The following is a 23,810-nucleotide window of genomic DNA, read 5'->3' on the forward strand; positions in this document are numbered from 1 at the left end:
AAAGTGAGGTAGCTAAATCCAGAAGTAAACTTTGTGTTATGTAAGAAGGCTCTTCTGTATCTAAACCAAGTTGGGTGTCAAATTCTACAGTATTTTAGCTGCTGCAAACACACTGGCCAGATAAGGGGAAGCTGAAAGATGATTTTAAGTGTTCCTACTTTATCAGCAAAATAGCCTTGATCCAAAAAATAGTGTATGTTAAAAATTAAAGTCAAATTTATTTTAGGCTTACTGTTCGCTTAAACTGCATATGCTTTGGTAATCCTTGATTCATTTCTAGAAGTTTCCAAAATTCATTCCTCAAAGCTTTGAGTTTTTCTCTCTTCTCAGCCTTTATTTCTTCCACTTCTTTCATTAACTTGTCATGTTCTCTTTTTCTTCTAGCATTCTCAATACTGAAAACAGAAATTGAAAAGGATAATGAGATACAGAAACAGCATAAAGAGGAAACAAGAACTCAATGACTTGGAAATTCTTTTGGCTTGGTTAACTTCTATAAAATGCCATTTTGCAACAGCTCAGGGCTAGTGAGTATTTACCAAAAATTCCCATACCTGTAGGCTCTGGGATCTTCAATATCTTCTGGAATTGGCTCTGTTTCAATTCCAAACTGTAAAAAGGGGAGAAATGGTTAACCTTTTAAATTGTATATTTCTCTTAAAATACCTAATATGGGGTAAACTGAGTTTTTCCCCCTCTGCCAATTTCTAATAATTACAGGCCTGCAAAGTATTTTCATAAGAAATAAATTAGGGAAAACTAGGGGGAAAATTGAAATTGATTAAACTTATTTGTTTCTGCTTTATTTAAAGAGGTAGGTAGAGGGCGCCTGGGTGGCTCAGTTGGTTAAGCGACTGCCTTCGGCTCAGGTCATGATCCTGGAGTCCCAGGATCGAGTCCCGCATTGGGCTCCCTGCTCGGCAGGGAGTCTGCTTCTCCCTCTGACCCTCCCCCCTCTCATGCTCTCTCTATCTCATTCTCTCTCTCAAATAAATAAATAAAATCTTTAAAAAAATAAAAAAATAAAAAAAATAAAGAGGTAGGTAGAAAAACTCTTGAAAACTAATGTGTATGCAAAATGTTAATAGCACTATAATACGTCTCCAAAATGTGAATTGCTAATATTATGTGTTATTTAAAAAGAATACACACACACACATACACACACACACAAAGAATACACTCAAATTTTCTAGGTCATTTGTTTTAACATTGTTTTTTAGCTTATCCCTTTTCATATATGCATAATTCTCCCCAAATAACTTACATGTATCAGGAAGATTTTAAAATATATATTTTTTAAATTAAAATTTTTTGAGTATAGTTGACATAGAATATTTTTTAAACTTTAAGCATTTCACCTGACCTTATTAAAAAAAAAAAAAGACATACAGTGAGAAATGCACAGAATAATATAGTTCCCCTCCTTGATAAAGAAAGATGAAATCAGAAATAAGAATCTCCTTTTAGAAAGGAAATTAAGGGAACTATGAAGTAAATCACTTAAAAGTACTTTGTTTATTCGGGTGCTATGCTATAAAATTTAAGGAAGGAGAATTATAATCCAGTGAACCAAACAAAGTCTGAGGTTGTTAGCTAATCAGTTCCTAAGTAGAACTTGTTTATTCTCTATTCTTTTGCATAACAGATAGTTCTCTGGTTTGTTGTCATTCATTGTGAAGAAAGAAGGACTCTCTTTTAACCAAGTTGTATTATTACAGTACTAGTCTTTATACATATGAAATGTAAATCTACATATTTTTGTGTAAGATAAGGTTTAGAACTTTTTTTTTTTTTAAGATTTTATTTTTAAGTAATCTCTACAGCCAACATGGGGCTCAAACTCACAATCCGGGGATCAAAAGTCACATGCTCTACTGACTGAACCAGCCAGGTACACCAAGGTTTAGAACTTTAGTAAAAGTGAAGTCATAAGACATGACCAGTATAAGAGACATTGATGCCTAATACATTGTAATTACTGTTAATCACTTAGGACATAACTTGATTGAATTTTATTTTTTTATTCTTTTATTGTCCAGAGCCAAGCCCCTTGGTTTCCCATTAGCAGTGTGATCCCCAGGATACTCAGCCATCTATCTCTTGGCCTCAGCTGTTTACAATAAATTTGAGTTAAACAGAGTTGCTACCAACTGTGCCAAAACACAGGCCAATTATTCCCAATCCTGGCTGCACCTTAGAATCATGGGGGCTGAGACCGGGGAAGAGAGCAAGATATTTTATAAAATACTGATACCTGGGCCTCACTTTCAGATATTCTGATTTAATTGCTCCTGGCTAGGGCTCAGGCATCTGTACTTTTAAGGGCTCCCCAGCGGATTCTAAAGAACCTTAGACCTATGCAGAGCTTAGTACTCTATTTATTCAGTTCTTTCTGATTTTGCATTCCTAAAAGGAGAGTCCACATCAGTGACATAAGAAATATTGATTGAATTCATAAATAAAAGTATGCTACTATACAAATGTGAAATGGATTTCTTCTGTCCAATACAGATTTCCATAGAGAGAGCTGGCACTAGGTAGAAAGAAAAAGATTTTTTTGTTCATATACTTTCTTCTGTAATTCTTCCTGAGCTGGAGCTCTTTAGACAACACTCCACTCTCCTAATTTTCCTTCTATTAATAGAAATGAAAATTTACCTGCTCAAATCTGCCCTACTTTTTTTGTATTTTCTTTTAAAGTTGGCTACCTATTAAATGGGATGCCAATGTGTTCACAGGAATTTTAACTATGGTCTTTTTAACACAATTTCTTCTTCTTGAGGAGCAATTCTAATGGTTATTAGTGATTTTTTTTCCAAAGGAACTACTTTAATAATAGAAAATTCAGGTCATGTGGTAGGGCAAATGGATATATTTTGGGGATCTGAACCCTCAATCTTCATTACAAATCCAATGATATATTATGCCTAAGAATAGAATAATTTAACTAAATCTTTGGTCATGCTTCATGTTGTCATATTCTAATACTAAAGACATACTTTTACAACCCCTATCAAACACACAAATTTTGGTGTACTTCCCCTATGCCCCTTCAATAAGTGAATAAATGAAAAGCAAAATATATATCTGAAAAAGTTGTACATTTTGAAAACAAAGAAATTTTAATCAAGAAAGTGATTGATCTAGAAAAAAATGACTCGGTCTTTTTAATTTGGTGAATTCTATACCTTTAGTGTTATAGGGGAATTCAATGACTTTAATATTTAATAATAGAGGCACCAGAAAAATCAAAATTATAATACTAATAGCAAGAATAGACTATAAGGTGTGTCTAAAGAGTTTTCGGTTTTTAAAGAATGAGTAATTTTGACATCACTACTTTAAAATATTTATTTAAAATGGTTATTATTTAGTTACATACCCTGGGAGATGGCACTTTGGCTCTGATGTCTTTCTTCAGCTCAAATTCAGAAAAAATGTTGAAAACAAAGATATTACTATCTGCTCCAGTAGTCACCAAGAAACGGTCATCAAAACTAGTAGAGATGCCTTTAATACATCCATAATCATTGTCATGGATATTGAAGTGCCAGTAGTCCTCTATATTCATCAATGAAGGATTATCCTGACTTAGGATATAGACTCGAATTGCTCCATTTTGCAATCCACAAAACATCATATCTTGGTGAATGCTATGAAATATAAATTGTTCTTCATATTAATCTGAAAATGTTTAATTTTAAATTAACTGACAAATGGCTAAATTTTAATAAAGAAGATGTTATGGACTACAACATTGTGCCCCCCCATTCATATTTTAAAGCTAAATAACTATGGCGGCCCTAGCAAACTCATACAAAAGGGCAGAAGGAGAAGAAAAGCCAATTTGAAATTTGGAGCTATTATATTTGATCTTCAAAAGAATGGCATATATGCTTCTCAATTATTAAAGAACTATTGATTCAATTTGTGATTTCTCCAGAATCATTGCAACACTGAACCTTCATTATCTGACCAGGCAGTAGCATCCTCCTGAGTAAATTCCTACAAACCAATTGTGTGAAAAACAGAAATTCTGACAGAATATTTGATAAAGGGACTTGAAATACAGTTTCAGAATTAGCTTTGATTCTATTCATTCATTCAATTTATTTAACTAGAAAATGTTTGAGTACCCCTCCATTTGGGCAAATCTTTTAAAATGAACAATATTCATGATGGACAATAACATAGACATAAATGGGATACGGGTTGGTTTTTTTTTTTAGGGCTTTCTGAAATTCAGTTCACCTGAAAGTGATAGTCTGGATGGGATTATCCTCCATATCTTGAAGAAGACGAAAATCAAAAGGTTCATCTTTCTTTTTTGTGATAGCACTACTTTTGTCATACGGGGGGAACTCACAGTGATACAGAAAACCAGCATCATAGCCACCCTAGAAAAGAGAAAATAGCATAGAAGGTAGTATTTGAGCATCAGATACATATGATCACATGAAGATTTTTAGATTATCTCAAATTTTAAAACCTAAAATAGATGTCTTAAAACATCTATTTTGATATGATTTCTATGATTATAGGTAAGGTTTTATAAAGTATCTCCATTATCTATTTATATGCAACTATATGATTATACAATAATAAAACACCTTACAATAATTTGCTTGCCACTTAAAAAAGTCAGTACAAGAGAGATATCACTTCTGACTACTTACTGAATTCCATTTTATTTCAGGTATTTATTCTGCATTTAGTATTCAGTAATAGAGTTTTGTAGGTCATGGTGTTCAGAGCAGTTTTGAGTCTAGGGCACTGCTCTTCTCCCTGAGGCAACTGGCAGTTCTGGAAGTGGCAGCTGAGAGGCTCAGAAGCTCAGCAGAGCAATCTGTTGCCTCATGGGCTTAGGAAGAGGGAGACAAATTGCAGGGTCCTCCAAGGAGAAGGAGTCACTGTAAACACACCTTCCAGTGGGTTTTCCATTGCAACCCTAGAACACTACACACTACATGTATGAGTCTCAATCACTGACTAGATGAAAGTGATCTAGGATTTCTAGCTGCTTTTCAAAACCAAAAATAAATTTCCAGGAGACAATGGCAACATACAGATTCTCAAGATAATTCTACAGTTTCTCACATACAAGGTCAATTATTCAACTTAAAAAAAAAAAAAAAAAAACTAGGCATACTAGTTAAGACTTGATTGAAAATCAAAAGACAAGATTATGGTGGGAATGCAACTGGTACAGACACCCTGAAGCCAGTACGGAGGTTCCTCAAAAAGCTAAAAATAGAGCTACCCTACAACCCAGCAATTGCACTACTAGGTATTTATCCAAAGGATACAAACATAGTGATTCAAAGGGGCACATGCACCCCAATGTTGCACATGCAACAATGTCCACAATAGCTAAAATATGGAAAGAGCCCAGATGTCCACCAACAGATGAATGGATAAATAAGATGTGGTATATATATACATGGAATACTATTCAGCCATTAAAAAAATGAAATCTTGCCATTTGCAATGATGTGGCTGGAACTAGAGGGTATTATGCTAAGTGAAATGAGTCAGTCAAAGACAAATACCATATGATTTCACTCGTATGTGGAATTTAAGAAACAAAACAGATGAACATAGGGGAAGGGAAGGAAAAGTAAAATAAGATGAAAACAGAGAGGGAGGCAAAATTATAAGAGACTCTTGACTATAGGAAACAAACTGAGGGTTGCTGGAGGGGAGGTTAGTGGGGGGATGGTATAACTGGGTGATGGGCATTAAGGAGGGCAATTGATGTAATGAGCACTGGGCATTATATGCAACTGATAAATCACTAAATTCTACCCCTGTAACTAATAATACACTACATGTCAACCAAATTGAATTTAAATAAATTTAAAAAAAGGCAAGCAGATCAAAGAAAAAATCATGAGATATTGATTAAAATATTTACAAAATGGATTTCAAATAACCAAGATGAATATATATAAGGAATTTGAAGCCAAATGGAAAATGTAAGTAGTCATCTGGAATCTATAAAAAAATAAAATGAAAAAAATAAAATTCTAAAACTGACAAAATGACAAATTACAAATTCAATAGATGAGTTTGAAAGCAACTAGACACAGCTAGAGTTATGAAGCTGGAACAGAGATCAGATAAAGTAGTCAGACCAAAGCAGGAGAAAGAAAAGAAGGATGGAAAATACCCCCAAGAAAGGCTGGTGTGAGTGTAAAGTACATATGGGACATAGTGATAAGGATTAAAGTACATAAAACTGAAATCCCAGAAGAAACAAGTAAAAAGATGGGCCAGAGAAATATTGTGGTAGATAATGGCTGTGAATTTTCCAAAACTGAATAAAACTATGTTGGGATTCAAGAAATGCTATGAACACAAGCAAGATAAATATGAAGAAACTACACCCTTTAACACAAAATTTTAAAAGCAACTAGAGAAAAAGACATACTAGGTTTCAAAGAAACAATAAAAAGATGCAGCTGGTAGAATGGAAGACAAAAGAGGATTAAAAGATATCAAAGTTTGAAAAGAAAATTTCCAGCAAAAATATAATTTTTTAAAAAGGCAAAATGAGGACACTTTAAGACCCCCCAAAAGCCCCCAAAACAGAGAATTTGTCACTAGCAGATCTATATTATATATTATATATTTAAGGCAGAAGATGCAACTACAAAGATATAGAAAGGAATTCACAGCAAGAAAAAGGATAAACCAAAATGATATCAACAATATAATAGTAAAATACCTTTTGGGGATACAAATATATATATAAAGAAAATATAGGACAATGGAGAGGGAGAGGATACATAGCATTAAAGTACTCTAAGATCTTTTTTCTCTGAAATTAAAAGAATAAATTTATATCAAATTATATGAAGGAAAAGGTGCATATTATGACCTTTAGGATCACCTCTAAAAGGAGGAGTGAGGGGAAGGAAAGAGAGGTTAAGGAAAAATTTTAAGTACTACAGCATGTTTATGTGCTCATAAGAATTTAGTGAACAGAGGGAAGTGAATGATACAGGAGACTAGGTGGTTTACTGCAGGAATAAAATATTGGAGGAAGTGAAAGGGGTGGGATCAAGACGCCTTTGGGAAAAGTGTCCTTGGCCAGTTGCAGGAGACCCCTCATCAACTGGAACAATAGGCAAAGCAGACAAAACTTGTATGGATCCCCATAGGGTCTTAGTTCTGTTTAAGACAAGACAAGGAAAATTTCATTTTCTCAGTGAAATGTGAGAGGAGGTTATCTTTAGAAGGTGAGGGAGAGTGTAGCACGTTTGAGGGGAGGAAGAATTACATCAGTAATTCAGCAAGTGGCCGAGTGAACAGGACTGGGCGGTAGAATGGGCCTGCAGTGTGAGCACGGACTTGAGAACTGCGGTCAAGCCTTCACAGGGCGACTGGTCTTCCACACGGTCTACTTGGTTGCAGGCACAGAGCTGACAAATAGTTGCATCAAGCAGAGTCAGGGTCACTACCTCGGTCAACTGTACCTTAATCTTATGTGCTGGGCGCCTGGGTGGCTCAGTTGGTTAAGCGACTGCCTTCGGCTCAGGTCATGATCCTGGAGTCCCTGGATCAAGTCCCGCATCGGGCTCCCTGCTCGGCAGGGAGTCTGCTTCTCCCTCTGACCCTCCCCCCTCTCATGTGCTTGCTCTCTCTCATTCTTTCTCTCTCAAATAAATAAATAAAATCTTTAAAAAAAAAAAAAAAATCTTATGTGCTAGTGGAGCTTGATGGTTAAAAGCATGGACTCTAGGCCCAAACTGCCTGAGTCCAGATCCTGGTTCCACCTATCATTAGTTATATGACCCTGGATAAGTTACATAACCTCCCCATGCCTTGGTTTCTTCTTATGTAACATGCAAATTATAAGAGGACTTATTTTATAGGGTGGTTAGTAAATCATTTAGAAGGGTGCCCAGTACAGAATAAATAGGTTTCCATATTTAGCAAATAAAAGTACGAGATGCCCAGTTAAATATGAATTTCAGATAACAAATACACCTAGGGCAAGCATGTCTCACATAATATTTATCAGGCAACCCTAAGAATAAGCACTGAATGTGTTTGTTATATAATAATTTTTGCACATGTTTCAAGGACACCAGAACTCTGTTACATTTTATTATAGTTGTTTCTGTGCCTCTCTCCCTCGTGATAAGAAATTTCCTGAGGGCAGGAACCATGTCTTATTTATCCCTTCACCCTTGAACCCCACACAATAGTAGCCATCAACAATTCATAAAACAAAGACAGACAAAGCATCACTACTTTCTATCCTTGCTGCTAGCCTCCTTGGAAGTTGTTAACAAAGATGTATTTCTAGGAAAAATTGAACAAGGGAGAAGTTAACGCTCATCACTCCTTGTAGTAACAATCCTTGGCTAGTCAGTGTTCTGGCCTAGCCAAACATCTGGGATTGGTTATGAATTAATGATAATCTTTCACTTACAGGCATACCTCAGAGATAATGTGGGTTCAATTCCAGACCACCTCAATAAAGCTACTATTGCAATAAAGTGAATCAAATGAATTTTTTGGTTTCCCAGTGCATATAAAAGTTATGTTTACACTATACCATAGTCTATTAAGTATGTAATAGCATTATGTCTAAGAAAACAACATACATACCTTAATTTAAAAATACTTTATTGCCCAAAATTTCTAACCATAATTTCAGTTTTGGGCAAGTCTTAATCTTTTTGCTGGTGGAGGGTCTCACCTCAATGTTAATGGCTGCTGACTGATCAGGGTGGTGGTTGCTGAAGGCTAGGGTGGCCACAGCAATTTCTTGAAATAAGACAATAATGAAGTTTGCTGCAGCAGTTGACTTTTCCTTTCATGAATTTCTCTGTTGCATGCAATGCTGTTAGTTAACATTTTACTCACAGAACTTTTCAAAATTGGAGTCAATCCTCTCAAACCCTGCTGCTGCTTATCAACTAAGTTTATGTAATATTCTAAACCCTTTGTTGCCATTTCAATAATCTTCACAGCATTTTTGTCAGTAGTAAATCCCATCTCAAGAAGCCACTTTTTTTACTCATCAATAAGAAGCAACTCCTCATCTGTTAAAGTTATATCATGAGATTGCAGCAATTCAGTCCCACCTTCAGGGTCCATTTGTAATTCTAGTTCTGTTATTTCTAACACATCTGCAGTTACTTCCTCCACTCGAGTCTTGAACCCCTCAAAGTCATCCATGAGTGTTGGAATCAACTTCTTCTAAGAAATCCTGTTAATGTTGATATTGTGACCTCTTCCCATGAATCTAGAATGGTGAATCCTTTCCAGAAGTTTTTCAATTGACTTTGCCCAGATCCACTAGAGGAATCACAATCTATGGCAGCCATAGCCTTACAAAGTGTATTTCTTAGATAATAAGACTTGAAAGTTTAAATGACTCCTTGATCCACAGGCTGCAAAATGGATGTTGTGCTAGCAGGCATGAAAACAACATTAATCTCATTGTACGTCTCCATCAGAACTCTTGGGTGACCAGATGTATTGTCATTGAGCAGTAATATTTTGAAAGAATCTTTTTTCTAAGGAGTAGGTCTCAACGGTGGGCTTGAAATATTCAGTAAACCATGTTGTAAACTGATGCGCCGTCATCCAACTTTGCTGTTCCATTTATAGAACACCAGCAGCATAGATTTAATATAATTCCTAAGGGTCAGGATTTTCAGAATGGTAAACGAGCATTGGCTTCAACTTAAGTCAGCAGCTCCATTAGCCCCATATTCTTTGAAGCCAAGCATTTACTTTTCCTCTCTGAAAGTCCTAGAGGGCATTTTCTTCCGCAATAAGACTGTTTCATCTACAGTGAAAATCTCTTGCTCAGGAGCACCTGGGTGGCTCAGTCAGCTAAGCGTCTGGCTTAGGCTCAGGTCATGATCCCAGTGTCCCAGGATCGAGCCCCACATCCGGCTCCCTGCTCAGTGGGGAGTCTGCTTCTCCCTCTGCCTCTGCCGCTCTCCCTGCTCATTCTCTCACTCTCTCTCTCTCAAGTAAATAAAATCTTTTTTAAAAAATCTCTTGTTCAGTGTAGCCACTTTCATGAATTATCTGAGCTAGATCTTCTGGATAACTTGCTGCAGCTTCTACATCAGCACCTGCTGCTTCTGTGTTATGGAGACGACTTCTTTCTGTCTTTTCTTAAACCTCATGAACCAATCTCTGCTAACTTCCAACTTTTCTTCGGCAGCTTCCTCACCTCTCTCAGCCTTCACAGAATTGAAGAGAATTAGGGGCTTGCTCTGGATTAAGCTTTGGCTTAAGGGAATGTTGTGGCTGGTTTAATCTTCTATCCAGACCACTGAGAATTTCTCCATATCAGCAATAAGCCTGTTTTTCTTTCTTAGTATTCATGTGTTCACTGGACTAGCACTTTTAATTTCCTTCAAGAACTTTTTCTTTGCATTCACAAGTTGGCCAACTGTTTGGCACAAGAGGCCTAGTTTTTGGCCTATCTTGGCTTTTGACATGCCTTCCTCACTGAACTTAATCATTTCTAGCTTTTGATTTAAAGTGAGAAGCATGTGACTCTTGCTTTCACTTGAACTGTTAGAAGCCATTATAGGGTTATTAATTGGCCTAATTTAAATATTGTTGTAACTCAGGGAATAGGAAGGCCCAAAGAGAGGGAGAGAGGCAAGGGAATGGCTGGTTAGTAGAACAGTCAAAACACACACCATATTTATCATTAAGTTTGTGGTCTTATATGGGTGCAGTTCATGGCTCCCCAAAACAATTACAATAGTAACAAAGATCAATGATCACAGATCATAACAACAAATAATAATGAGAGAGTTTAAAATACTGCAAGAATTACCAAAATGTGACACAGAAACATGAAGTGAGCCAATGTTGTTGGAAAAATGATGCCAATAAGCTTGCTCAACACAGGATTGCCACAAACCAATTTGTGACAATCACAGTATCTGTGAAGTGCAATAAAATAGGGTATGCCTGTATACTTTCATGTCAATTATTACTTTTTTGGTTAATGGAGCTGAAATTGGTGACAAATTTATAATGAAGGAAATCTGGCCTTGCAACTGATCAATGTCTTATGATAGGAGTAGAAAATATATAATTAGAGGATACAGTTGTCACAACATTGTGACAGTCCTTGGTGTCTGTTTCCCTGATATCCATTTTTTCTCTTCTTCCTTATTAGCCAAATCCCAATTTTGTTCAGGGTGGCAAGGTGACCATCTAAAAACAGCCATCTTCCCAGACTTCTACACAACCAAACAGCATAGCTGCAAATAACAAAGTGCAAGCAAAAGCTTACAGGATAGTGTGGCCATTATTTTCAAAATGTTGATTAGTTTCAAAATTAAAAAAAAAACAAAAAACACAAATCAACTGGAAGAACCTTTAGCCCCTTGCCCTTCTATCTTTAATTCTTCTCCCCTTTGACCTCCTGGAACATGTATGATTGTTATAGGTGATAGCAGATATAATAAAAAGACATAAAAGAGATATTAAGATGATATAAAAACTATAATTCACATTCATTCACCAAAATTCACCCCTTCAATAGTAGTTAATAAATGGCCTTACCATAAGAGTTAGAAAGTGAGAATGTGCTGGAAAATCATGATCATAAACTATATTTGATTAGGGCCGAGATAAAAAATTATGTATTACATTATTACTCACCAAAGAAACCCAGAACTTCCCTGGCTCAGAGTAAAATCCACAGAGGATGTGACAGGGAGTTGATGGAATAAAGATTTCAGGTAATGGCCCCTCTTCTTCCTCTTCCTCCTCCTCTGCCTGGAATTCCTTTTCTCCATCTTCTCCCATCTCTGCTGCTAGCTGCTTCCCCCTTTTTTCCTTCTCCTTCAACTCCTTTAGTGTCTTTCTTTTTTCTATTTCTATGAATCGCTTTTGCAAGAGACATTAAGATATAAAAACAACTGTAAATCATTCATTCATTTACAGGAAGGGGATGACAAAATGGAAGGAAGATAGGGTCCTAGAAAAACACAGCTCTGATGTAAAATAATGTCATTTAAAAATAATTATCAATTGGGGGATATATATTAACATTTTCAAATCATTTCTGCATTACCCCCTTCAATCCTAGTTTTATAGAAATCATTTTCTCATTTTTTTCCTAATAGAGAAGCTAAACACAGTTTCTTCCAGTCTATCACCATGAACTAGGTAGATCAAAATAACCCCTGAGGAAAGTTGTTCCCATTTTTAGTAATAACTATTAGACCCTCTGCGTCTTTCAGATGGTGATTTCAAAAGCCACCTAACACTGGCATCCCTACCTCCCATCTTTTACCTCTTTCTTTTTTATTCCTCAGAATTATCCTCCTAAATTATATGATCTCATCACATCAATCCCCTCCTCAAAATCTCACAGTGGGAGGGGTGACTGAACAGCTTCTGCACAACAAAAGAGAGATGGAGACACAGTAATGAAGGAAATCTCCATTCCCAAATGCTCTGAACTGCAGTGGGAATGGAGACTACCGAGAGATTAGGAACAGACTTGTCTGCCCTAGGACACAGAAAAAAAAAAAGCCAAGTTTTAAAAGAGCAACTAGTAAAAGGTAAAAGATTTATACGATCTGAAGAGAAACCAGAATACATCCAAAATCTATAAAGAACTTAACAAACTCAACACCCAAAGAACAAATAATCCAGTCAAGAAATGGGCAGAAGGCATGAACAGACATTTCTCTAAAGGAGACACCCAAATGGCCAACAGACACGTGAAAAAATGCTCAACTTCACTTGGCATCAGGGAAATACAAATCAAAACCACAATGAGACACCACTCACAACAGTCAGGATGGCTAAAATTAACAAGTCAAGAAATGACAGATGTTGGTGAGGATGCGGAGAAAAGGGGAACCCTCTTACACTGTTGGTGGGAATGCAAGCTAGTGCAGCCATTCTGGAAAAACAGTATGAAGTTTCCTCAAAAAGTTGAAAATAGACCTAGCAATTGCACTACTGGGTATTTACCCCAAAGATACAAATGCAGTGATCTGAAGGAGCATCTGCACCCCAATATTTATAGCAGCAATGTCCACAATAGCCAAAATATGGAAACAGCCCAGATGTTCATCGACAGACGAATGGATAAAAAAGACGTGGTGTATATACACACACACACACACACACACACACACACAGAGACATGGTATGTGTATACACACACACATACAATGGAATGTTACGCCGCCATCAAAAAATGAAATCTTGCCATTTGCAACAATGTGGATGGAACTAGAGGGTATTATGCTAAGCAAAATAACTCAATCAGAGAAAGACAATTATCATATGATCTCACTCATATGTGGAATTTAAGAAACAAAACAGAGGATCATAGGGGAAGAGAGGAAACAATGAAACAAGATGAAACCAGAGAGGGAGACAAACCATAAGAGCCTCTTAATCATAGGAAACAAACTGAGGGTTACTGGAGGGGAGGAGTGTGGGGGGATGGGGTAACTGGGTGATGGACATTGGGGAGGGTATCGTTATAATGAGCACTGGGTATAAGACTGATGAATCACAGAGCTGTACCCCTGAAACAAATAATACATTATATGTTAATTTTTAACTGTATTTAAATAAAAAAATATAGTATATAGTAGTATATAAAAGAACAAACCTTAGGAACCTGCCAAACTGCAGGGAGGTGCTGGAAATCTCTGCAGGTCAGAAGGGCTGGTGAGAACCATAGTTCATGCTCCCTCTCCACCATGGCAGTGTGAGTGGGGGGAACAGGGTCTGGGCACCTTAACCAGCCTACCACATCATTGAGCCCAAGGCACCTAGCCCCCACTAGCCCCAGCAATCTCACCAAGGAGGATCCAGGGAGGGATACACCAAGACACCCCTGGATTGCACTCACCACAGCTCCAGATGTTGCATCAAGGTGACACAGGTGTGAAGCATCCCTGAACACTCCAGGTCCATACCACTTTTGCCTCAGACAGCTTGCTAGGGCACCCCCAGAGTGTTCTGGGACCTCCTGGCTGTTGCCTGTTTTGGCCCCAGCTGTCCCACCAGGATGCCCCCTGTACAGAGCACAGCCCCCCCAACCCTGTCCCATTATCCCACAAGGGCAGCCCCTGTGCAGTATACCCAGGGACCCCCAGCTTGTACCCACTCCACCTTCAGTTGTCCTACCAGGGCACCCTCAGTGTGGAATGCTCTTAAAACACCCTGGCTTATACCCATTTCCACTTAAGCTGTCCTGCTAGGATGTCTTCTACATGGAAAGCCCAGGGACCTCCCAGCTTACACCCACTTAGTATGTGCCTAGTATGTGCATGGACACCCTGGCCTGTTCTGGCCTGGGCTTGTTGCCCCATCAGGCCACCCTCTGCAATGAACACCCCAGGACACTCCAACTTGCATTGACTTCAGCTTCAGCTGTTCTGCCAGGGCACCCTCTGCACATAGAGCCCCAGGGACCTCCAAATCTGCACCCAGTTCAATTTTAGCTGTCCTACCAGGATGTTCACTGCACAAAGAGCCCTGGACTCCCCCACTTGTACCCACTTCAGCTCCAGCCATCTCACCAGGTCAGCCACAGCATGGAATGCCCTGCAACCCCCAACCTACACCAGCTGCAGCTCCAGCCAGACAGAAGAAGTTGCCAAGTATACACAGGGGGAACCATACACAAGACCATTTCTTCAAATTTAGGAGAAGTAGCTGTTCCACCTATTCATAGAAACAAACATGAAAGTCAGGAAAAATGGGGAGACAGGAATACATTCCAAAACAAAGAATGAGACAAAACCTCCAAAAAACAACTAAATGAAAAGGAGATAAACAATATGCTTAATAAAGAGTTTAAAGCAATGATCATAAAGATGCTCACTTTGCTGGAGAAAAGAGTAAAAGAACTCAGTAGGCGTTAAACAAAGAGATAGAAAATATAAAAAAAAAAAAGAATAAGAGATGAAGAATACAATAACTGAAGTGAGGGGGAAAAAAACACTAGAGGAAATCAACAGATTAGTGGATGCAGAAGAATGGATCAGTGATCTGGAATATAGGGTAATGGAAGGCACCCAAACTGAACAGAAAAAAAAAAAAAAATCAGGATAAGTTAAGAGATCTCTTAGACAACATCAAGCAAACAAACATTCACATTATAGGGGTTCCAGAAGGAGAAGAGAGAGAAGGGGGCAGAAAACCCATTTGAAGACATACTAGCTTAAAAACGTCACTAATCTGGGAAAAGAAACAGATCTCCAGGTTTAGGAAGCACAGAGAGTTCAAAACAAGATGAATCCATGACACATAATTATTAAAATGTCAAAGGTTAAAGATAAAGAGAGAATTGTAAAACTAGCAAGAAAGAAGCAAAAAGGTACGTACAAGGGAAACCCCATAAAGCTATCAGCCAGTTTTTCAGCAGAAACTTTGCAGGCCAGAAGGGAGTGGCATTATATATTCAAAGTGTTGAAAGGAAAAAACTTACAACCAAGAATACTCTACCTGCCAAAGTTATCATTCAGAATAAAAGGAGAAAGTTTCCCAGACAAAGAAAAATTAAAATTTATCATCACTAAATTGACCTTACAAAAATGTAAAAGGGATTTCTTTAAGTAGAAAAAAAGGCCATAATTAGAAGAAAATTATGAATTAAAAGATGCAAAATATGATAACGTATACACAAAATATAAAAGGTACAGCATGGGGAATATAGTCAATGGTAATGTAATAGTGTTGTAAGGTGACAGGTGGTAGCTACACTTGTGGTGAGCATAACATAACATATAGACTTGTTGAATCACTGTGTTGTGCACCAGAAACTGATGTAACATTGTGTGTCAGCTATACTGAAATATAACTGTTTTCTTCAAAAAACAGGTGGAAAAAAAACAGAATAGGGAAAAAGAACTCACAATGGATCTCAATGGTCTAGAATTAAATTGAAACATCTTGGCTGGCATTTAAGGAGCCCAAGTGTTGGTCACAGATTTCTGCCTCATCTCTCCTACACACTGCATCCCTCTGTCTCAACATTCCATTCTTCATTTTCTGAAAACACCAGAAATTCCTACAATTCTGCCTTCCCTCCAGATGTTATTCCAGCTCTTATTACCTTCCTCTCCTTTCTCATCCTCTCAAAATCCTTCTCATTTTTTAAGTACTAAAAGTCCCCTCTATCTAATCATCTTTGATCCCCTCTTACCCCTCTATCAAACTTATATTTGTTTCACTTCAAGCCCTAAAATTATTTTCTTTGCACTGTGATTTTAATATCTATTCACTACTGCCTTCTAATACAGTCAGCTGTCTCCTACCAGCTTATAAGCTCACTAGAGTCAGGGTAAATGTCTTATTCTTCTTTGTATTTCATCAGCACTTTTATACAATGGAATATTACTCAGCCATAAAAAGAATGAAATCTTTACCATTTGAAATGATGTGGATGGAGCTAGAGTGTATTATACTAAGTGAAGTCAGTTAGAGAAAGACAAATAACATATGATTTCATTCATATATAAGGCTTAAGAAACAAAACACATGATCATAGGGGGAAAGAAGAGAGAGGCAAACAAAGAAACAGACCCTTTTTTTTTTTTTTTTTTCCAGAGGGGGCGTGCAGGGCAGAGGGAATGGGAGAGAGAATCTTAAGCAAGCTCCACACCCAGCATGGAGCCTGGCGCGGGGCTCCATCTCACAACCCTGAGATCATGACCTGAGCTGAAATCAAGAGTCGGATGCCTAACTGACTGAGCTACCTGGGCACCCCCAAGAAACAGACTCTTAACTATAGAGACCAAACTGATGGTTACCAGAGGGGAGGAGATGGGGGATGGGTTATATACGTGATGCAGATTAAGGAGAGTACTTGTGATGAGCACCAGGTGATGTATGAAAGTGTTGAATCACTATATTGTACACCTAAAACTAATATTACACTGCATGTTAACTGGAATTTAAATAAAAACTTGAAAAAAAAAGATATTTTATATTCTAAGAAAAAACATATTAGAAGATAATGCTTCAAGAATATCTCATACCAGAATCTTAGATTTGACACTTGAGAAATGAAAATACTTTATGCACATGTCTTTGATTTCATAGGAAACTACATCACGATTTTCCTCTTCCTCCTTTATGGTTGGAAATGGAGTTTCAAGAACATAGTCGTTCTCACAGATAATCAGTAAAGTACTGTCAGGCTGAAAAAGAAAGATTAACATATCATTCACAGTTAGGCAAATTTATAGAAGCATAGTTCAAAAACATCATAAATCAGGAAAAATATAATTATGTGTACTAACCATTTTTGAAATCCTTAATTCCTCACTGTAGTAATAAGTCATCTTATTAATCACTATACACAATTATTACCTATTATATCATTAATAAGCTAAGTGTTAAAATTAGATTTAGATTGGTTTCCCTTATAGATGCCATAACACAGTTTCCGAGCCAAAAAATGCAGCTGTGAAACATATTAGCCCAAAGAGCAGAATATTAAAATTAGGACTGCCAAGGAAAACCTGCAGTGTGTGGATGGCATATCCAGTCTCAGCAGCCTTTGGTGGATCATTCTCTATCTGCCCGAGTTCATTAAATGTGGATGTTCCTCAGGTTTTGCCCTCTTCCCTCTTCTCTCGCTCCACATAAACATTCCCTGGGAAATATTATAGCCAACCTAAGGCTTCATTACCACTCATGCACAATTAGATTCCAAATTGATTCATCTCTCTAGGCCAAACCACTCTCTTGATCTCCAAAAATCACATATTTAACCATGTCTGGGAAGTCTCCATCTTGATATTCTATAGACACATTATTCAAAATGTTTCTTCACTCAGTCATTTCATTCTGTAATTATTTATTATGTATCTACTATGTATTTGGCATTTTGTGGCATGCTAGGGGTAAAACTGTAAAAGAAAAATACAGCGCCTGGCACTATAGAGCTTACCTCCAACAAGAGAGCCTGTCATTTAACAAATCATATAAATAAATGCAAATTATAACTGTGACAAATGCTGCAGAGGTGCTACAAGAGCAAAGGAGGCTGTGCAAGTTTCCTGAGAAGGTGGTATCTAAGCTTCAAGGTGAAGGGGGAGCAGAAGGTAATTACACAATAGTTAGGGGAAGGTTTGAGGGAGTATGCTATACATGCAAATACCATGTGCAAATATCCTGTGGCATGTTTGGGCTTATAAGGAAGTTATGGGCTTGGATGGTAACACCCAGGTCGAGAACAGAGTGAGAAGAGAGATTGGGACAGAGCCTTAGGGAAACAATATTCAGTAACTGGGTGAGGAAGGCTGAAAAGGAATGGCAAGATGTAGAAGAGGGAACCAGGAGAGCATAATATCACAAAAGTCAAAGGGAGATGGTATTTCAAAGAGAAAGTAAGGGTCAACAGGATCAAAGGAGGTAAGAAGTCAAGAAAGATAAGAACTGAAAATGTTAAGGGGACATCACTGGTTTCTTTACAGGAGCTGACGTGGTAGAATGATGAGACTAGAAACTAGTTAAGAGCACAGAGGAATAATCAATCCTCTTGGAAAAGTCAGAAGGAGAAAGATGGGGAAGTAACTAGAGGAGAACAGAAGGTCAAGGAATTTATTTTTTGTTCATAGGAGATACTTGAACATCTTTAAATACCAATGGAAATGATCCAGTAAACAGATGAGGTTAAATTTATGACAGAAAAAAGAAAATAAGTAGTATTAAATCTTGAAAAAAGTAGAAGAGAGTATAATCCAAAGGAGGAGGCAGAACTGGCCTCACATGGGAAGGGAGAGGGCATTCTCTATTATAAAAAAGGGAAGAAGGCAGGTGGATGCAGGGGTAATAGGATTTTATGTTGGGTAGTGGGAAGGTGAGGGATTCTTCTGCAACTTTTCCTCCTAAGGACAAATTGCCAACAGTTTGCATGAGACCTAGAAGCCAAACAGAAGGCTGTGTCCTAGAGCTTTCGGCATTCTTGAGGAGAGGAGAATACAAAAGCTGAAGTTCAAAGCTACAAAAACAATTAGGTATTGAGGGGACATGATCTCAGAGAAAAGGGAAATGCAGAAAAGTGAGCCTGACATTCTGCTAGGCCTTTGCCTTAAAGCATTTACATAACTCTAAAATGTGTGGGAACAGGGTTTATTCATTTCCTCCAAATGGTCCCTTTCACTTCATTTTCATTTATTTGTATGCTACTTTTATGTATAGTATTATGCTTTTATCTAGGATATCAAAGAGGAAGCAGGGATATTTAGAATGCATAATGAAAAAAGTTTGGTGAACCAATGAAGGGCAGGGTAGTTAGAAGTAGGGAAGAGACTGGAATATTCTCAAGATTTTCTGGTTATAGCAACAGAGAGAACAGTGGTCCCAGAATAATGCAGGCAAAAGAACATGTCTTAGAGAAGCTCATGTGTTTCATTTAAACAGCTCAAAATTATCCCCAGAAATTCAAAAGACCACCAAATTCTGTTAATTCTACCTCCTACATAGCTCTTGTCCACAGTCTTTCATACCCTGGTCACATGTCTGGAACATAGCTGCCCAATAGATCCAATGCCTCTCATCTGCCTTCCCTGTAACTTCACACTGCTGCCCAAAGTGATCATGGTAGTGACTGTGGCAGGCAGAATGATTCTGTATGCACATGTGGTACACCCTTAGTGGAAACACAAATTATAAGGACAGAAGTTTAATGTATTCAGGAAGACAGGAGGTCTGATCATTGAGAACTGGCAGAAGTTAACAGCTATGGCTAGTTGGACAACTGAAGTATGCAGCATATCAGTTACACATGGTAATTTACCTTTTTTCTCCATCTTTATTGAACTATAACACTGTGTAAGTTAAAGTGTACTATGTGATGGTTTGATAATGCATACATTGTGAAATGAGGGCAATTTACTTTGACATTAGTAATTCCCAACTATAAGAAATATAAGCACTAATTGGCAGCACTGCCTGAAATAACTTTTGAATTATGTTGGGGGTTTTGGTCTCTTATGCCTATTTAGCTTATTTTGAAATAATTATTGATTCACAAGAAGTTGCCAAGATAGTATAGAAAGGAATCATGTACCCTTCACCCAGTTTCTCCCACGGGTTACCTCTTATGCAACAATATCAAAACCAGGAAATTGACATTAATATAGAACATGTGTATAATTCTATGTCATTTTATCACATGTGTAGATTCATGGAACCATTCACTGTAATCAGGATGCAAAACTATCCCATCACCATAAGGATCTTCCTCAAGATGCCCCTTCATAGTCACACCCACCGCCTTCCCACCCACCATTTCTAACTTTTTTGGGTTTTTTACTTTGAATCTAGAGAAATGATTAAAGGATGCACATAATATCACCTGTTGTGTTCATGCTTTAACACACAGGTCCCTTTGAAGCTTTCATTTCCTTATTCTAAATCACCTGCACTTACCTTCTCTCCAACTACACATATCCTACCATTTCCTCAAGATTAAGGTAAAATAATACAAAATAACAACTTATGTTAACTTATCCCCTTCTTGATATTTCCCTGCTCTATATTCATAGTACATACTGTCTATCCTACTGATATTTTAGTCACCAATTCCCTTGTGAAAACTTGTATTGTTCTGTGATAGTTATTTAACTTCTAAAATATGTACATTTTTGGGCGCCTGGGTGGCTCAGTTGGTTAGGCGACTGCCTTCTGCTCAGGTCATGATCCTGGAGTCCCGGGATCGAGTCCCACATCGGGCTCCCTGCTCGGCAGGGAGTCTGCTTCTCCCTCTGACCCTCCTCCCTCTCATGCTCTCTGTCTCTCATTCTCTCTGTCTCAAATAAATAAATAAAATCTTTTAAAAAAATAATAAATAAAATAAAAAAATAAAATATGTACATTTTTTTCTCTTTCAGAAGAGATTGTTTTGTACTGCATATTGAATCCATCAGTGCCTAGCAAAGATGAAAACAATGAGTATTTTTTAAAATGTTTTTCTATATACTATATTGTTATAGCACTTTTCTTTAGAAGAGTTCAAAGTAGATAATAGATGTTACTTCCATACAGTTCAATCAGTATTACCCTAGAACCCAGGACAGCACCTGGTTTAGACATTAAATCAACATTCAGATGATGGAGTTATCCTATGCTTAAACTTAGGGAAATTAGAGGCATTAAATAAGATCAGTAACCAATACTGAATCACCAGCTGTTGTTAGGAAAGAGTCAGTGGAAGATTCAAAGAGAAAAATCGAGGTGGAATGGGGGTAGAAGCAAAGAGATAAAGATGAGGGCAAGGACATTCAGACCTTAGATAGAACTGAACTTCCGAATGTCAAAAGGACTGATAGACCCAAGTCAACACATTCTGACACATGTATCTCAATAAAGTCACCAGGTTAAAGCAAAGCCTGATATAACCCAATGTTTTGGGAAGGGAATCATGACCAACGATTTAGAGAATGGAAGAGAGAGGAGGTAACAGTGTGATGTGGGGCTCCCCAGTGATGCTCTATTAGCCAAGCATCCCCAGCCCCTCACTGCAGGACCCAGGAGGGGTGCTAATAATTCCACCTGCTATTCTCGATCTTCCAGATCACTTCATTATGCTGTAATTGAGATTTAAACATGAAGACAAATAGTAATTACTTACATGGGAGTTCGAAGACCATATTAACTGGCGAACAGGTCCAGGAGTAGTAATATATCCTATTGGCTTATAATCTTTTTCTACCTCAAAGAAGAAGACGGTCTGATCTTTACTCTAAGAAAAAGAGAAATACCCAACAAATATGGGGTTTTTTTTTTTACATCTATTCCATAGAGTACAGAGTAGCACTTACTAGGTATAGTATACCCACTGTATATCTATATCCACAATAATCATATATCCCAGATTTTTCTGGGAAAATTCTTATTTCAAATATTTGCTTCATTTCCCCCATGAGAACAATTGACAAACCAAGTGTTCCAGGATATGTTTCTGAAAGAAATGATCACCATACCTGTACATTGGTTAACTCACAAAAAATTCCACAAAGCATATGCTCACTTATTAATGCATTAAAAAATGTACAAGGTTATTCTCTTCACTTATGGCAATCCTATATAAGAACATACCTATGTGATAAAATATTGGTTATACATAAAACATGATCATAACTCCCAGTTGAAAATTTCTATTCATTTAAAATAAGCATTAGAACTCAATTTGTAAGAAAATTTTGAAATGTCATGCACAGACTATACTGAAAGAATATGAACATAGAGAAACAAACTATGGGTTTTTCTTTAAAATGTACATCAGCAAATAAGTTATCATCAGGTAGGAAAATGAATAAGATAAGTTTAACCATGAAAGCTCAATAGGAAACAAAAGGAAATCTACCACTTACCCCTGTAGCTAGAATTTCTCCATCACGTTCATAAGCTAAAGCAGTGACACGAGCAGTATGGGGTTTGAAAACCTGTTTCAAATTAATATCTGCATCAGAAATTTTCTTCCGTCCTGCAAAAACTGTAAGCCCTTTGGGATCGTAAAGTTCAAGAATTCGAACCACCCCATCTTCAAATCCTACAATAATCTGTGCTCCGGTGTAGCTTACCTTAGAAAAAAATTAAATGCAACAAATCTGAAATTAGTTAAGGAAGTTGTACTACATAACATAACTCTGTATTTTATTTAGCCAAGTAATTTTTTTTATTATGTTCAGTTAGCCACTGTGTATAGTACATCATTAGTTTTTGATGTACTGTTCAATGATTCATTAGTTAGCCAAGTAATTTAACATTGACTGCTCATTGGTAATTCCTTATACCACTTTCTGGTAACCTCCATCTATTCTAGGATAGTTCCTTATCACTGCTGATGATGAGACAGGTAAGCAATGGCAATTCAAACACTGAAGAAGCAAACGCTGGTGTAGTGGAAAGCCATTGAAAGGTTTTTAGTTGGGAGTTTGTGTACATGTGTGCTTGCGTGCACGCATGCATGCGCGTGTGCATGTGTGTGTGGAAAGAGAGGGTGATATGATCAGATTTGCTATTTCGGAAAAATCATCTTAGCTGCATTGTGCAAAACAGAACTGAGATGGCCTAGAGAGGGTGCAGGGAGACCTTTGGGGAGACTTTTAAAGACATGGCTGCCTTACTCCAGGAGAGTGATTGTGGTCAATTAGTCTGAGGTGGTATCATGGACAGGAGGGATACAGGCATAGTTTAGAGAGAGTGGTAATGGCCCTGTTTGGTCATGACTGAATAAAGGGGAGAAGGGCAGAGGGAGGTGTCAAGGATGACTGAGACATTTATGGAGATAGGAAACTGTGAAAGGGAGCCAAGTGTCTGTGTGGTTTGTTGTTGCTATTATCGTTATGGAGGGGGACTGGTTGGAGGCCAGCAGAGTATCATGAATCTAGTCTTAGACAGGTTGGGTTTGAGGGTCCCTGGAGATCTCAAAATGAGGATGACACATAGTCTGCAGCTCAGAGGAGAAGTCTGGGCTAGAGAAAGAAATCTAGCAGTGTCCAAATATACTAAATCTGCTGTCTTAGGAGGCATTCAGGAGAAAGGCAAGAGCCCTGATATTCTTTAGAGCAGAGTGATCCTTGCTAAAAGGCAAGGTAGTTATGAGAGTCTTGGTAATAAAAAAACTGTACCCCATCCAACTCCAGGTGAAGGTTGTTCATTCAATAAATATTTGTTATGTGTCTAAATGTACTGTAGAGGCACTAGAGGCTCAAAGAAAAATAAAGTGTAGTTGTCACCCATGAAGAACTGTTATGAAGCAGAAGCCACATGAAGAGGCTATTAGGTAGGCACTCCTATTGACATCCGAGCTTAGC

General features: G+C 37.6%; 1 protein-coding gene across 1 annotated transcript in view; it reads right to left on the reverse strand.

The window, feature by feature from the left end:
• CFAP44 (cilia and flagella associated protein 44) overlaps positions 1-23,810 on the reverse strand; it is a 132,404-nt gene that overhangs the window by 74,495 nt on the left and 34,099 nt on the right. Inside the window, exons 13-20 of the mRNA XM_021692531.2 lie at positions 22,365-22,574; positions 21,623-21,733; positions 17,019-17,180; positions 11,662-11,889; positions 4,255-4,400; positions 3,386-3,656; positions 555-610; positions 233-395 (exon numbers count right to left, since the gene is read on the reverse strand). Coding sequence (XP_021548206.1) covers positions 233-395; positions 555-610; positions 3,386-3,656; positions 4,255-4,400; positions 11,662-11,889; positions 17,019-17,180; positions 21,623-21,733; positions 22,365-22,574 — 1,347 coding nt within the window. The remainder of the gene's footprint in view (positions 1-232; positions 396-554; positions 611-3,385; positions 3,657-4,254; positions 4,401-11,661; positions 11,890-17,018; positions 17,181-21,622; positions 21,734-22,364; positions 22,575-23,810) is intronic.

The sequence above is a fragment of the Neomonachus schauinslandi genome, chromosome 1 (assembly GCF_002201575.2).
Source record: "Neomonachus schauinslandi chromosome 1, ASM220157v2, whole genome shotgun sequence".
Taxonomy (NCBI): domain Eukaryota; kingdom Metazoa; phylum Chordata; class Mammalia; order Carnivora; family Phocidae; genus Neomonachus; species Neomonachus schauinslandi.